The 15,518-nt window shown below is 40.6% G+C and overlaps 1 protein-coding gene across 2 annotated transcripts; it reads right to left on the reverse strand.

Moving 5' to 3' along the window:
- Positions 1-438: 438 nt before the first annotated feature.
- Positions 439-13,397, reverse strand: LOC120570725. Of its 2 annotated transcripts, none has more exons than XM_039819216.1 (8): positions 13,157-13,397; positions 10,407-10,649; positions 5,457-5,720; positions 3,483-3,545; positions 2,676-2,723; positions 2,473-2,586; positions 857-913; positions 439-767 (listed from the first exon to the last, which is right to left on the reverse strand). In XM_039819216.1, the coding sequence occupies exons 1-8, from the start codon at positions 13,236-13,238 to the stop codon at positions 571-573; spliced, it is 1,068 nt and encodes a 355-aa protein (XP_039675150.1). In that variant the 5' UTR covers positions 13,239-13,397; the 3' UTR covers positions 439-570. The 2 variants fall into 2 exon arrangements, with proteins under 2 accessions (XP_039675150.1, XP_039675149.1); XM_039819215.1 differs by having other exon boundaries at positions 10,407-10,652.
- Positions 13,398-15,518: the final 2,121 nt, after the last annotated feature.

The following is a 15,518-nucleotide window of genomic DNA, read 5'->3' on the forward strand; positions in this document are numbered from 1 at the left end:
TGTGGGACCATAGCTGTGGGAACATAGGGCTGACCCCGCTATTATGTGGCTAAATTAACATTTCACATCCACAGCATGACAGTAACCTTACCCCCACCCTTATAATCCTAGTTTGTTGATGACACTATCAGGTAGACATTTCGTTGTGCTTTCAGGAAGATGAATTCCTCCTCCTCGGCAGCCATCCTGACTGGTACTCTGATTGTTTTTTTCTCGTGGAATCTCCGGACATTGTACGGATTTCATCTGAGAAAAAGGCTCAGGTCTGGTATCAATCTTGTCATCTAACTCTTAGCAAGAAAGAAAGTAAGCGTATATCCTAAAAGCTCGGACAATTACCCATTTTATAAGAACCTATTTTATGTATTCATGTGTTTTTAATAGCTGTGCGAGGGAAATTTCACTTAAAGGGGCAATTGAGTAAAGTTAAAATAGGTATACACGGTACATAAATGTTTTAATCACATTGGGATACATACAGTACTGTAGGAAAGTGCATTAACATGTAGGTTAAGATGAAAAACAGCCTCTCATTGTTTCATATTTAACATTTTGTTGCTCTCCTGACTGTCAGATGGCTGCGACGGGATGCAGCAGAAAGCGTTTCTGTTGGGCAGCCGGTCTGGTGATGACCGAAGAATAGATGACGTCGTGGTGGTTCTGGTCCGGTGGAGGCCTGCTGGGTCTCTCCCTCCAGTTCTGTCGGCCCAGAGAAGCGTAATGGATCGTCTCCTCCGGCAGGGATGGACTCTCTGGAACCTCCCGCTCTGCAGAGACACCGGTGTGTACGGTATGTACGGTGAAAACTGATATGAGGATAAATGTAACGTACGGTGCAAAGGGTGGATGGTTTTACCGGTTTGCGTGTTGGACGTATTCCACGGCTGCAGCTCCGTGTCATCAAGCTTCTGGGCTGCAGACAAACAGAAGACAATGAAAGAAATGCAAAACAACCTATCCCAGAATGCATCTATTTTATTTATTTATTTATTACAGGGACAGTGCATATTAATATACATTTCTGTCAATATGCTAGAGTTAGCCAGAAGGCTATTTTTCATCTGCAGTCCCTATACAGATGGTAAAAGTCACCCTAAAAGAGAGTAAAATTACATAATTACATAACAATATAACAATACATTTGGTAAAAATTACTATTAAGCTAAAATGTACAATAGAAACATAGCAGACCAACAATCAGGCAAACATCAGACAAAGACATTAACACATGCACACACACAAGGCAAGAAGTCAGCAGGGGGCAGCGAGAGCAGTTCTAAAAGTTAATGATAATGTTGACAGCTCTGATTATCAATAAGCCATTTCTTTAACTGGATCTTGAATGTACTATATTTATTTAGATTTCTGATGGTTATGGGGGTGAGGTTCCACTCAGTAGCAGCTGGAACAGAAAAAGCAGTGTGGCCTAAATGGAATGATACAATCTCCCCTCGCTGCACCTCTGGCTCTGCTCTGATCAGATGTTCGGATGTTGACAAACTGGTAGAGAGGAGGGGATGATAAACCGGGAATCATTTTATAGACATGACATAGATTTGAATATTTGACCATGTTTTCCCAGTTGAGTAATCTGTGTTTTTGTAATATTGGACACTGATGAAAAATGCTTGGTTTCTTGTCCAGAATTTTAACAGTTTGTTTGTAAAGTGACTGCAGAGGTTTCAGAGATGTTACACTAGCTTGGGACCAAATGGGTAAACAGTAAGTGATATGTGAGAAGATCATACAGTGCATGCACGTTTTTGCTGCCTTTGTGGACATTTGATGGCGAATGTATCTAAAGTTACTAAGGTTGAATTTGATTTGATTACAGACCCTTTTTACATGTGATGTAAATGACAACTTTGAATCAATTAAAACCCCCAGATATTTGTATTCTGACACGATCTGCAGCCTTCCCACTAACACTAAAACATCCGGCTCAACGCTGAAGTTTCTGTGGGACTTGGCGAAGAACATTGCTACTGTTTTTTATGTGTTCAACTGCAGGCAGGATTGTTTCAACCAAGCTGTAATATTAACCATGTAGTTAGTGAGCTTCTCAGCCACCTGAGATATATTACTACCATGAACGTAGACTACGGTGTCATCAGCGTACATCTGCACAGAAAAATCTGAACGGATGGACGGGAGGTCATTTATGTAAAGTGAGAACAACAAGGGTCCCAAATTTGATCCTTGAGGAAGACCAGTGGACAGACTGAGGACCACTGATTTAAATGACTGGACTCTGACATGTTGGGAGCAGTCAGTGAGGTAAGACTCGCGCATCTGAGGAAAAATTTAAACTGCGTAATTTTGTCAGCAAGATTTTATGATTGACTCGTAGACAATAGTGTCTGTGGTGTAGCCAGACCTTACTCCACAGCGCTGTGGAGATAGAGCTGGCAATGCAAGACTATACGAAGGGTAAAGCATTGTGAAACGCTTTCTGTCTGTATCTTCAGATACCTGCACATCTGCGTTTCTTCTTCCTCCTGCAATTCATGCCGGTCAGTAAAACACAGACGCCGACCATGAGGAGAATCATTACCGCCAACCCCACGACCGCAACCATCAGCAGCGCTGTGAGACCACAAACACAACATCTGCTCAGCAAAACATTCAAACATCTGTAAACTTTCTGCTTGAGACAGGTGATGGTGCTGACTCACCATTCTCAGTTCTCTTCTTCTCCTCCTCCGTCTTTGTTTCAACCACATCTGATGAACACAGCAGGAAGTTTAGTTTAGCAATCAATACCCGTTTTATCAAAATAATGTCAGGTATAGACAGCAGCGGTTCTGGACCATTTCAAATTGATGGACCAGGCTGCACTGTGAGAATTATTTATTTATTTTTTTTTACGGAAAATCCAAAAACTGAGGTAAGACTCGCGCATTCTGAACATTTACAAAAAAATCCTCTGTACCTTTAAGCAGACATTTCTGTTAATCCAAAAAAATCAAAATATGGAAAAACACCTGGGGAAAATCATTACAGAAAATTCCTTCATACACAGTATATTAGCCCGTATTTCTACGGACATTTCCAACAGTGTGGGGCCTACATGTGATAAGTCTACGTGATACGCAGGTATACACAGTATACCTACCACATTACATTAGACTACACCACTGCCACCAACCCTCCATAGGTCTTCTTCTACAAAAGACAAACGATACACATATAGCAGTAGACCCAAGAATACTCATTCAGTGTTAACCTACGTTTTATTTATCACTGCACATGAATAATATCCCCTCTTTGGGGATAAAAGTGGGTTTAAAAATTTATGGAATTTTTTGCCACAGTTAGGGGGTTAGAGGGGGGTCAAGGCTTAATATTACGGGGGGCACTTGCCACCCTTCCCTCCCCCCACCCTTAGAACCGCCACTGGGTATAGATCATGGATAAATGAATTCAAACTTAGCAGAGGAACTAAATTATGTGCCCCTGAGCTGGTGTTCAGAACATCCTACCTGTGACAGCAGCTGTTGCGATCGTACCGGTGGTTTGCTCGATGCTGGTCGACTCCGGCTGCACTGATTTATCAAAAAAGATATAAAGATATATATGTGAACAAAGGACACTTTTTTGTTTGTTTGTAAATGTCAAAGTTCATCAAGAAAATACAAACAGTTTAGATCGAACGTGACGTCTCACTTACACAACAATCACTTCCGGATAAGTCTATATCAGGCGTCGGCAAACCTTAGGCACGCGTGCCACCATGGGCCCGCCGGGACCTTAACCAATGGCACGCTGGCAATATGTGTGCAAGAGAGTTATTGATGTGTTGAAATCATGGTTGAAATGCTGAAGCACTCAACCAAATTACAACGTTCACAGTTGCGCGACCTGTTATTTACAGTAGTTTGATTGACTCATATCTCTCACTGGGAACAAAACAAAGAGGATTACCAACGGACGCAGGGGCAGATGAACTAACGCTAGTCTCGTTACTGTAAGTAGGCTACGTTAAAACCTTCGTGAGTTAAAAGCCAATACTTATCAATGCACTCACCTGTGTAGACCGACATAAACACGTAGAAAGCGATATTTCAATCTGCTCTGTCTGCTCAGTTCACTCTTGTCCTCCGCGCAAACACAGCTCTACTCTGCAAATAGCAAATTTTTTACAAAACAAGCTAAAACAAAAGCTGTCGGTTTATAGTCTGTTTATCTTAGTTTGCAGGGAATCTTGAAATTTTGACAAATTCTTAGGAACTTAAGCTGGCTGAAGAAACCATCCTCTCCGATGGGGCTACTTAATATGCACGTGAATGACGCAATCGTTATGTTCCTCTACTTCATTCTTGATAATGATGCTGGTTATTGTGTTATTATTATTTTTGCCATAGCATCGTTTCATTGAAAATGAGGCATACAGGACCTGCTTATCAGTACATTCATCATTAAAGCTGGGCTTTTCCACTCAACTTTTCACTTCAGGTTCTTTGACAGTGATATTTTTGTCAGCCCATTTTCCACCAATCAGGATGCTGCATACTAAAACCATGTTTCCATAATCATAATAATAATATACAATAATAATAATTACAAGGTCCTGATTATGAGAAATAAATGTTATCAAATGTTGCTATGGAATAAAATTACAGATTCCCTGGATATTACATTTTGATGTGATGTCATAATTAAACTTAATGTTGACATGGCACACTAATAAACAAGACATTTTGAAAAGGGCACTTCATATCAAAAAGGTTGCCGACCCCTGGTCTATATCCACAACGTTCCACCTCCAGGATTGCTCCCTTGCCGACGGAAATTCCTCATTTAGGCCGGATGTACGTTACCTTCCTCTTTCTTTGTGTTGGCGTTCTAACCTCCGGTGGATTTATGAGGACTATGGTTAACTGCTCCTCAGATCTCTGCAGGGTAAATCCAGACAGCTAGCTAGACTACCTGTCCAATCTGAGTTCTCTTTTTGACCGTACTCATGTTCCACCAAAACAAGTTCCTTCCTGAGGCTATTTTGCAGAGGCACTGTGGCTCTGAAACGATTTTGGAAACATTATTTTAAGGTACAAAAGAATCTTTGGTATTGCTTTAAAAAAGAAAATGCTGTTGACTTTTATTTATACAGGACATGAACCCTGGTCTCCTGATTGAATGTTTTGTTTGATCCATCCTCCACCCCAAACTGCCTCCTTATGCAGAAATGTTTCTCTCTTATACTTTGTCACCTTACTTCCTGCTTTGCTCTCTTCATTACTACTACGGCCACTAGAGGGCGCCGCCACTAAAACATAAATACAGGTCGGAATTGTTGATGAAAAAACAACATATTGGGGTGTTTTTCAGAAGAGGATAGTCTTTTTTGGTACAAAACAAAGCATGATAACCTTTTTTCTATAATAGATTTTGTAAATTAACTTTTTTAGGAACATTTACATCAAATCAAGTAATTAAATTCCAGCTAAGAGAACCACCTGTCAGGACGGTGAGTCTGGCCAGCAGCTCTCCGTTGCACTTATACACTCCGGCGTCCTCCGGCTGCAGGTCCTCGATCTGCAGGGCATTGTTCCCGAGGCTGAGCCGCGACCTCTCTGCTCTCACCGTGCCATTTTTGAACTGGGTGAGGACGGTCACCCACCGCGCTCCTTCCCTCCGGTGGGACCACTTCTTCTGAGTTCTGGAGGAGCCGCTGCAGGGAAGCAGCAGCGTCCGGCCTGCAGACACAGCGAAGTCAAGGCCTGAGGGAGCAGACACAAAGAGGCGTAATTTACAACCCCTCCAATAATCAAAACTGGCTAGTGCAACCCACCCCAAAAACCTAATGGGCCCTATCTTGCACCCGGCGCAGCGCAGCACAAAACCCGATGCAAGTGTCTTTGCCAGTTTAAGAACGACGCAGATGTCAATGTCCCGTCCAGCGCCCGCGTCGTTTAAATAGAAATGCACCTGCGCCCATCAGTGCGCCCATGGGCATGCTGGTCTTACAGGGAGGTGGGAGGTGTGTTCACGTGCATTCTGGGAGTATTGCTATCTTGAGGCAGCGGGAAGTGATGGTGCCATTGACCAACAAAAACCTTGTCTAAAGTCAATAACGCAGCAATTCATTGTTATTTTAACAGCGCATGAGTAAAATGCGCCTAGGCTCGTGCACAGCGCGTGCACACTATGCTTGTTACACACACAGGGACGCACAGCAGCACACAAACATGCAAACGATTAAAAATAAAACATTTACAATGTGAAATAGTATTATGAAATGATCTGCTCACCTGCTTTCACTTCACGCACAAGCAGATCAGTTTCTTCTCCTGAAAATCTCTCCTTCCTGCTTAGAAAATCCCCCTTTTGAACCGTGCACCTGGTGCACCGACCCTTTTACCCGCCGTCAAACTAGCAAAAGTGGATTTGTACACGCCCTAAACGCACCTGCGCCAGGCGCTTCACGCCGTGCGCTTAGATCGTTAAAATAGGACCCAATATAATTTCCTTTACATAAATAAGGACATTTGCACATTAAATTGTTGCAGAAAAATTCCCTGGAATGCAGAAAATTAAGTGTTTGACACTCAAAAGTAGAGATCTCAACCTCCGCCCAATGTTGAACCCAAAGTTACGCCCTTGGCAGACACACAGAGGCCATTGGTACTTTACACAACTGACAGGATTTCACCTGCAGTATTTCTATGTAATCATCTGATGAACCTAAATTCTGTCTGAGTCACTGTAGACTCCTTACTTGTCTGTTGTGCATGCATCATGTTCTCACATGTTCCTTATTGGTGGTTTAAACAACAAGCCATGACAATATGCGGTTTATTCCTCCCCTCTAATTTTAATACAACCCACAGGAGTGTTTTCTGTCCTCATATTTAAAAAAAAAAATTTAATTTTTTTTTTTTAATTTTTTTATTTTTTTTTTAAAAAAATACTGTTTTTTTTTTTTTTTTTTTTTTTTTTTTTTTTTTTTTTTTTTTTTTTTTTTTTTTTTTTTTTTTTTTTTAAAATAAAATATAATAAAAAAAAAAATATATAAATTATAATATATTATTTATAATTTGAATTTGAATCATGAATTTAAAAAAAGAAAAGAAATCGGGATGTGTTTTCATCCAATTTTACTTAAATCCACACACAAAACATATTGATCCAAACGATTTCTAAATGTAAAAACACAAACAAAATACATCTTAACACTCCATAAAGTTGATTGAACTGGGTGTCAAGGCGTTTGGATAGTTTCATCTGCAATACAATGGTGTCCTGTGGGTTTGGACCGGACGTCACGTAACGTGATAGGAGCATCACGAGCGTACAAAGCAATGATGCGAAAGACAGAAGCCTTAGCTTTCTGCCGCAACAAGAATGGATGCTCTAGCTCAGTGGTTCTCAAGCTTGTTTTCAATAATGTTCCCCCTTTGAACAGTTTTTTTAAGCCATGTACCCTCTAACCAGCGCGAATAGATTTTGGTAGAAAAAAAAGTCTCTATAAAGAAGAACAATACAGCGATGTCAGCGATAGATTTACTAAACAACAGCCTTGGACCTGGAAAACATTTTTAAAAAACGACAAAACCTTGGAAATAGATGGTAGAAAGAAGGAAGTAAGGCAAGAATAGGTCAAAAATAGTAATAAAAACTTTGGAAAAAAAAAAAACAGTAGAAAGAAGGAAGGCAACACCTGGGCGAAAAAAGGGAAAAAATTCAAATAAGCGACAAATTTGAAAAAAGAGACAAATAATTCAAAGAAAAAAAGACAGTAGAAAAAAGTAAGGAAGAAAGGCAAGAAACAAGTGACAGAACATTTCAAAAAAGGTGACAAACTTCAAAAACAGCGACAAAAACTTTGAAAAAAGCGAGAAAAAACAAGACAGTAGAAGTAACTACAGCATATGAACTGAAAAAGATTTTGCAAAAAATGTTACGTACCCCCTGCAGTCCTCCAGAGTACCCTTAGGGGGACACGTACACCCTGCAGTCCTCCAAAGTAACCCTAGGGGGACACGTACACCCTGCAGTCCTCCAGAGAACCCCTAGGGGGACATTTACACCCTGCAGTCCTCCAGAGTACCCCTAGGGGGACACGTTCACCCTGTAGTCCTCCAGAGTACCCCTAGGGGGACACGTACACCCTGCAGTCCTCCAGAGTAACCCTAGGGGGACACGTACACCCTGCAGTCCTCCAGAGTAACCCTAGGGGACACGCATTACCCTGCAGTCCTCCAGAGTACCCCTAGGGGGACACGTACACCCTGCAGTCCTCCAGAGTACCCCTAGGGGGACACGTACACCCTGCAGTCCTCCAAAGTACCCCTAGGGGGACACATACCCCCATTTGAGAAACACTGCTCGAGCTGTTATAGTTTTTTATTTTAGATTGATTTAAAGAGGATCATAAACAATGACCTCCAGCGGCCACCAGCGGGGGGTCTGTTTAAACCACGTTTGTCAAACTCTAGCCAAATCCGGCCCCACGCAGATTTTGGTCAATTTAGGTTCATAATAAATTTTGGCCCTACCTAGTTTTTTTTTCGACCTTCTTTGTCGCTTTTTTCCTTGATGGCTAAGTAACTTTTTGGGAGGATTTCTGTTGCCCGAGCTGTAAGTGAGAAAACTATACCAGACATGCAATAATACAGTAAAAGATGCTTGACTTTTTCAATGAAAATAAAAGCATGTGAATAAAACTCTACATGTCTGGCCCTTGATGTGATGCTGCATTTCCCAGTGTGGCCCTTATTGAAATTAAGTTTGACACCCCTGGTTTAAACACTTTGTTACGTAATACATTCTGTATCAGAGGCAGGTTTTTAAGTCTGCCTGAAGAAATCCCGCTAAAACTGATATGATTTGAATTTGTCATGAGTCAGTTAAAGTAGGTAAAGGAGGTCAGATGCGGAAGATCCGGAAATGCATTACCAATCAGAGCAGACTGGGCATTTTCGGGAGGGGGGCTTAAAGAGACAGGCCCCAAATGAAGCTTTGCAGACAGAGGGTGAATACAGGTATATTCAGGGAGACAGTGAGAGAAATATAATGTGTTTTTTTGAACATTAAAGCATGTAAAGATGTTCTAGTAGAAACCCAAAATACAAGTATGAACCTGAAAATGAGCATGATATGGAACCTTTAATCAATAAATAAACATTAAAGGAGATGTACTAATAAAAGTATAATACACCCTAAAAGTGAACCAACAGAAAAGGGAGACAAATGTAAAAAAAAAAGCTGAAAAATGTTGGTATGTGTTTAAAATTACTGTATATTTCTTATCTTGCTATGAATATATAATATATAATGATGTAGATATAATATATACAGGAACTATTTACAGTTGGATATAAGGGGTATTGAACATATTGTTTATAACACTTTATAGATAGTTTTTACTTTTGTATATTCTGATCTTTATTTACAGTATAAGACTGCAACACACTTGTATTTTTATATTTGTTTTGTTCAAAGTGAAATAAAGAAACGAGAAACTAGGAAGAGGACTGGTTCCCTTCAGCTCTTGAGGTCTTCACATAGGCACAAGAAATGCTGACTAATACTGTAGGTCTGAGTTATTTTGGTGTGAAAACGCCCCAAGAGAACTGAGTTTGGTTTGTTTAAAGAGGACTATATGTAAAAACACCCAAATGAGATAACCAGTGATCACTCATGTTGTACTAATATTGTGTCTTTTTCAACAGGAAGTGAAGAAAGATGCCCCGTCTATGATGACGCACATGTACAGGATGGATTTTTTTTTTTGCTTTAGCCGACACATGGTGAGAGATAAGACATGTTCCTTTTTACAAAAAAAACCACCCAAAAAAACTAGACCGACAACTTCTGCTTTCTATTTTGATCGATGTGAAATTCACTTCTCCACTGTGTTTTGCTTTACAGTGGAGAAGTGAATTTCACATCAGTCTCAGTGAGATTGGGGACATTGCTGACAGACTCTATTTCAGCCCAATGGTCCTACAGCCCAGTGGTCCCACAGCCCAATGGTCCCACATCCCTATGTTCCCACATTTCTAAGAATTTCTTTTTTTTCACTGAAAATTAGGCCCTATGTTCCCACATTTCTAAGATGTTTCTTAAAATTAGGCCCTATGTTAGGGTTAGGGTTGCATTCCATCTGTAGTCCATTGCTACTGGATAATAGGTTGGGTGTAATTGGCTACCAAATTGGGAGAAAGGGGGATAAAATCTGATACAAAGTTTTGAAAAAGGAAATGTGGGAACATAGGGCCTAATTTTGGAAAAAAACGTAGAAATGTGGGAACATAGGGCTGTGGGAACATAGGGACGCTCTCCGCATAATATGAGAACTTTATGGACTTAACAGAGCATGTTTAGAGTCAATCAGGTGATTCGAAACTTGTTCCTGATTGGAGAAATTGGAAGTGTTACAACTATCCCCGGTCTCCCCTTACCTGTTAGCACCTGCAGCTCGGCCACCAGCCGCTGGTTACAGCGGAACTTCCCGCCGTCAGATTCGTCGAGCCGCGGGAGGCAGAGGCTGCCGCCGGGGTACAGGATGTAGCGTTGGCGGTTGTCGTAACTGCCGTGTCGAGTCACCACCGCCCTGTCCCGATGAGTCCAGACCACGTCAGAGCTGTCGGACCCGCCACACTGCAGACAGACTTGGTGATCCTCCGGCACTGAAATCCGGATCACTGCTGGAGGACAGAAACAGGAATCTCCCTGAGAGCTTTTCTCATTCTGTTTTAGTACTTTTATTTACCTGGTTTTACTTAGTGTTGTTTTAAAACCAGTTCAACTCTTCGCAATTCCGTGTTAGAGACTGTCCTCCCCCGAATAAACAGCCACATAATGCCTACCATACATGAGAAGACTTTAAACAGACTTTGAAAAGACTAAAATCTGACACCATCTCACATCTAACGTTAGAGACAGTCATAATATGTAAAGACTGGGGATCTTGTAGGGTCACACATTTCAAGACTACAACTAGATTTGTTTTGAAAATGTAATCGCGATTCCCGGGCGCATCCCCAGGCGCAGGGGCACACAACGACGGGAAAACGAAACGCCACATGCCGGCCACAACAACGGGACGGGCCGTCACTCGCGGGGCGCGACCCCCGGGCGAAGGGGCACACAACAACGGGGGAAATGAAACACCACAACAGCGGGACGGTTGTGGTTAGGAAGACAATAACGAGGAAAGAACTGCAACACGCGGGACGCGAGCCCCAGTGTCCGGGGTGAAAGTCCCGTGTTGTTTGACCCATCCACCACCCCCGACCAACCTCCCTGCGCGGACTTTCTCCTTATCAATACTACTCGCTACCGTCATCGTTCTGTGATCACGAAATATGCTTCCCATTGAAATACATTGCTTTAAAATTCGTAATCGCCACACGAAAAAGACAACATTTACGTGTCCTGTCCACGACTTAATAGATTCAATAACGTGACCATATCACGAACTGCCATGAGACCGGGCGTGCGTTAGCTGGTAACTTGAAGGGAAAGTTTGCAGATTTTCTGTTCTGCCGTACACGCAGATGAATGTCTCCAGTACCCGGGCGGTCTGCATTTATCTGCCGGTAAAACTCCCGTTGGATGACTCGCTTCAGAAGGGTTGAAAATCAGCAACGTTCCCTCTTTCTACCGCTAGCGTTTAGCTTGGCGTGGCTCCATAGCAACTATAAACACCACTGGCTCTAGCTGTTTGCTGCTTCCTGTTTGGTGCTTTTCCAAAATTCTGAACCACCCCTTTAATCTGAGTCTGTCAGCGGCAAAACAGCACTTTTGTGAAGGTAAATACAAGCTGGACCTTTGTCCTATTAACTTACATTGTAGCTGGTTTCGCCGCTGCCGACTGCAGCGGTCCCGCTTAAGACTGGACCGATGTCAGAGACTGTTGTTCCCATCAGTCACTCAGACATAGAAACATAGGGAAATAGGGTCCAGGTTTAAAAAAAAACCTGGTAGTTACCCTTTAAAGACATGACTTAATTTCTTTTTGACGGCACCACATCATAAAACGGAAATATTCCGTCCTCTACATTTCCCCAGCTGCTGTTTTGGATGCAGAGCTGTGTCACTGACATCCTGCTCATGGTCAGTTTTTAGCCTTGCTTCCTGTTTTATCTCATGGAAACATGCTCATCGTGTCATCCAGTCAGCCTCAAATGACAAAGCAGGAAAGAAACGCTCAGAACAATGACTGCCAGTGTGAATGTTATAACAACACATTCTCACTCCCATCGTGTAAAATATGGACGCTTGGTCAGGCGCCTTTGGTGTTGTTATTGGCGCTAAAAGTCTCCTTTAGCGTCACATCTAAACGCGTCGTATCTGACGCTGAGAGCTGCTGCCCAAGCGTCCGTATTTTACGAGTTCGGAGTGAGAACGGGTTGGTTATTAGGAGAAAATGAACGTTTGAAATGTGCAGGAATGTCTTTATGAAAGAATTAAAAGTCTAATAATAACAATACAACTAAAAAGATGTGAGGGCTAATACCTGTTTTCTTTTTGATATAGTTTTAAATAGTCACTGGAATCATAGTTATTTAAATTTAATTGATTATTTTCACTTCTTTTACTAGTTGACAGTTCATGCTCCATTATTAACGTAGAAAGGGCTCAAATGTTCTTTTCTGTTGTTTGAGGTGCTTTTTCCTCAGTGTTTCTTGTTTATTCTATGTAAAAAAAATAACTTAAGTTAAGTAACTTTTACTTTATATATATATATATATATATATATATATATATATATATATATATATATATATATATAGATATAGAATATATATACTATACTTATTCTTAGTTTATATCACAATCATACAGTATAAAATACCTTTTTTAAGGACTGTTAGACAAAGTCCCAAAGTAAGTACCGTCATTCTTTTTTCCCCAAGAAACTACTTTAAGTTAAAAAAATATATAAATTTTTTCTATAGTATTTAAGGTCTCACACTGTGAAATGTAATTTGTCTTTCACTTAGACATGAAGAGGAGCCAACGTACAGTATTTCCTTAAGATGCACAGCAAACAACTCAATAAGCAATACAAAAATCTAATAAAATGACTGTTATTAAAAGATTGAGTAATGATGATTTTGTAAATACACTTTTGTAACACGAGTCCAAAAGCAAATACAAAACCACAGTTGATATTTAAGTGCTGATAAATGAATCAGACACCCACCTGTAGCTGTGGAGGATCCACTGCAGCAGATCACAGCGGAGTGCAGGAAACAAACGTGACAGAAGATGATGAATGTGGACATCTTCGCATGGAAAACATCAAACTACTACTGCTGCTGCTGCTGCTGCTGCTGCTGATGATGATGATCCAAGTCTGAAGCCTCAGCATGTGAGGCACTTTTCCACTTGTTGCTCCTCTTCTTTTAACTCTTCCCTGTTTGTTACAAAGACTCTGTGAAGAACGGAGCGCCATCGTCTGTATACGTCACAGACACATGGAGGCTTGTACTGCCAGCATTTAGCAGCTGCCTTCAATAATAACTCAACCAGTCTCCCTTGTGTTGTCTTCCCGTCGGCCGTGCAACTTTTGGTTTTTCTGGGTCAACGTTTAAAACTGCGCTTTATTTGATGTTTTTGTTATTGTTTTTCCTGCGTTTTTCAAGCTTTTTCCAACGTTTTTGTCACTTTGTTCAATGCTCTTTTATCAATTTTTTTTTTTTAGAATGCTACAAAATTGAATAATTCAATGAAAGTAATGAAATTATCATTCGTTTTACTTGTGAAGACTTGAATGGAACCATCCACCTTATCTTTTTTGACAGTTGACAACCCAAATTTCTGATCTAGAAACATTTTTGAAAATGGGTCAAATTTTACCCAAGGACTACATTGCGCCCCTAGCGGTGGCAGAAATACGACCTAATATCTAAACCAGAGAACGTAACGGTCGTGGTTTTGAACGTAAAAGTTGGGATTTTAAACACGTGTTTAAATGTGTGAAATGTTTGCAGTTTGGTGATGTTTAGGCCCCTATTAAAGCAACAATAGAGAACTTTTCTCGCTTCGGTCCCCCTACAGGTTGAAAGCGGAATTGTCCATTACCACTGTCTGTTGTAGTTTCTTATGTCTCATTCGAACTACAGATCCGCTGCCCGATCTGGCAAACTTGCATAGTGCGGTTATAGCCGATAGAGGGGCCGCAAAGCGAATGCAGAAGTGACGTTCACCCTGTTACGAGTTGATGAACTACTGAAACGATTTTGGAAACATTATTTTAAGGTACAAAAAGTTCTCTAGTGTTGCTTTTAGTTTAGAAAAGGTCATGGTTTTTGGGTTAAAATTAGACGTTACTTTACTTTCCAAAGGTGACACATGTCAACATGACGTTCGTAAAGTCTTTTTGTAAATATAGGTTGTATTTTCCTGCTTGAACAACAGGCTTCTGGGAGCCATGGTCTCTAATAACTGTAAAAATATATTGTAAACAACTGAAGAACAAAGATGCAACATCACCTACTTTCAAATTCTGAAAACATTAAAATATTTTGAACTTAAAGACGATCTAAAACGACAATCTCAACTGTAAACGAGAACCAACATCAGCTTTTAATTTGAGCATTTATATTTAAGATATACTAGACTATGGGCTCGTAGTCCTTACCTAGCTACTGCGCATGTGCGACTCCCAACAAAGATGGAACAGAAGTGAGATGCCTCACTCTGTAGCTAAAACAGAGAGCTCAACACACAGGGTGAAAAGAGGAGCTGCAGCAATGTGCAGTACAACAAAAATGTTATTTCAAAATGAAACCATGTAAACCTGTTCTGATATAACCTAACTGCAATTATGAACCTGAAAACGAGCATAATATGAGGACTTTAACTAACTCGTACTGACTTTAAATTGTAAATGACCAATTAGAAGAACACAATTTTCACAACATCAAATTGTCTTTATTAAATACTTTGCAGAGTTAAATTTTGAGAACATGTGAAAATAATATAACAGATATAAGCTGATATATACATGTTGTTAAATTAAAGGTCCTATATTGAAAAGGTTACATTTTTACCCCATTTTTTTCATAATAAAGCTGATTTGTGGTGCTATATAAATACTGTGAAAGTAGTCTCGCATTGCCAGCATGAAGACAGACATGTTACTGAGCACCACTCACAAATGAATCAATGCAACCAATCAGGTATAGTTTGTATCTTCATAATCTCGCATTGCTCTGGTTCATAATAATAATAATAATAATAATAATAATAATCTTTATTTATAGAGCACACCAAGCACAGAGCTTCACAAACCAACACAACAAGCCAGTCATAAAAACATCAGGTTTTCTAAAACAACAAACTAAAAACTATTTGATGTTATTGGCATTTCTTTAAACCAATCACAATCGTCTTGGACGGTGCTAAGCGCCGGACGGATCCATGGTGCCTCTGCAAAATAGCCTCTGGAAGGAACTTGTTTTGGTGGAACGTGTACGTTCAAAAGTAGTTTTAGTTGTGCAACAGAAAACTCAGATTGGAAAGATAGTCTAGCTAGCTGTCTGGATTTACCCTGCAGAGAT

Source organism: Perca fluviatilis, chromosome 13 (assembly GCF_010015445.1).
Source record: "Perca fluviatilis chromosome 13, GENO_Pfluv_1.0, whole genome shotgun sequence".
NCBI classification, from domain to species: domain Eukaryota; kingdom Metazoa; phylum Chordata; class Actinopteri; order Perciformes; family Percidae; genus Perca; species Perca fluviatilis.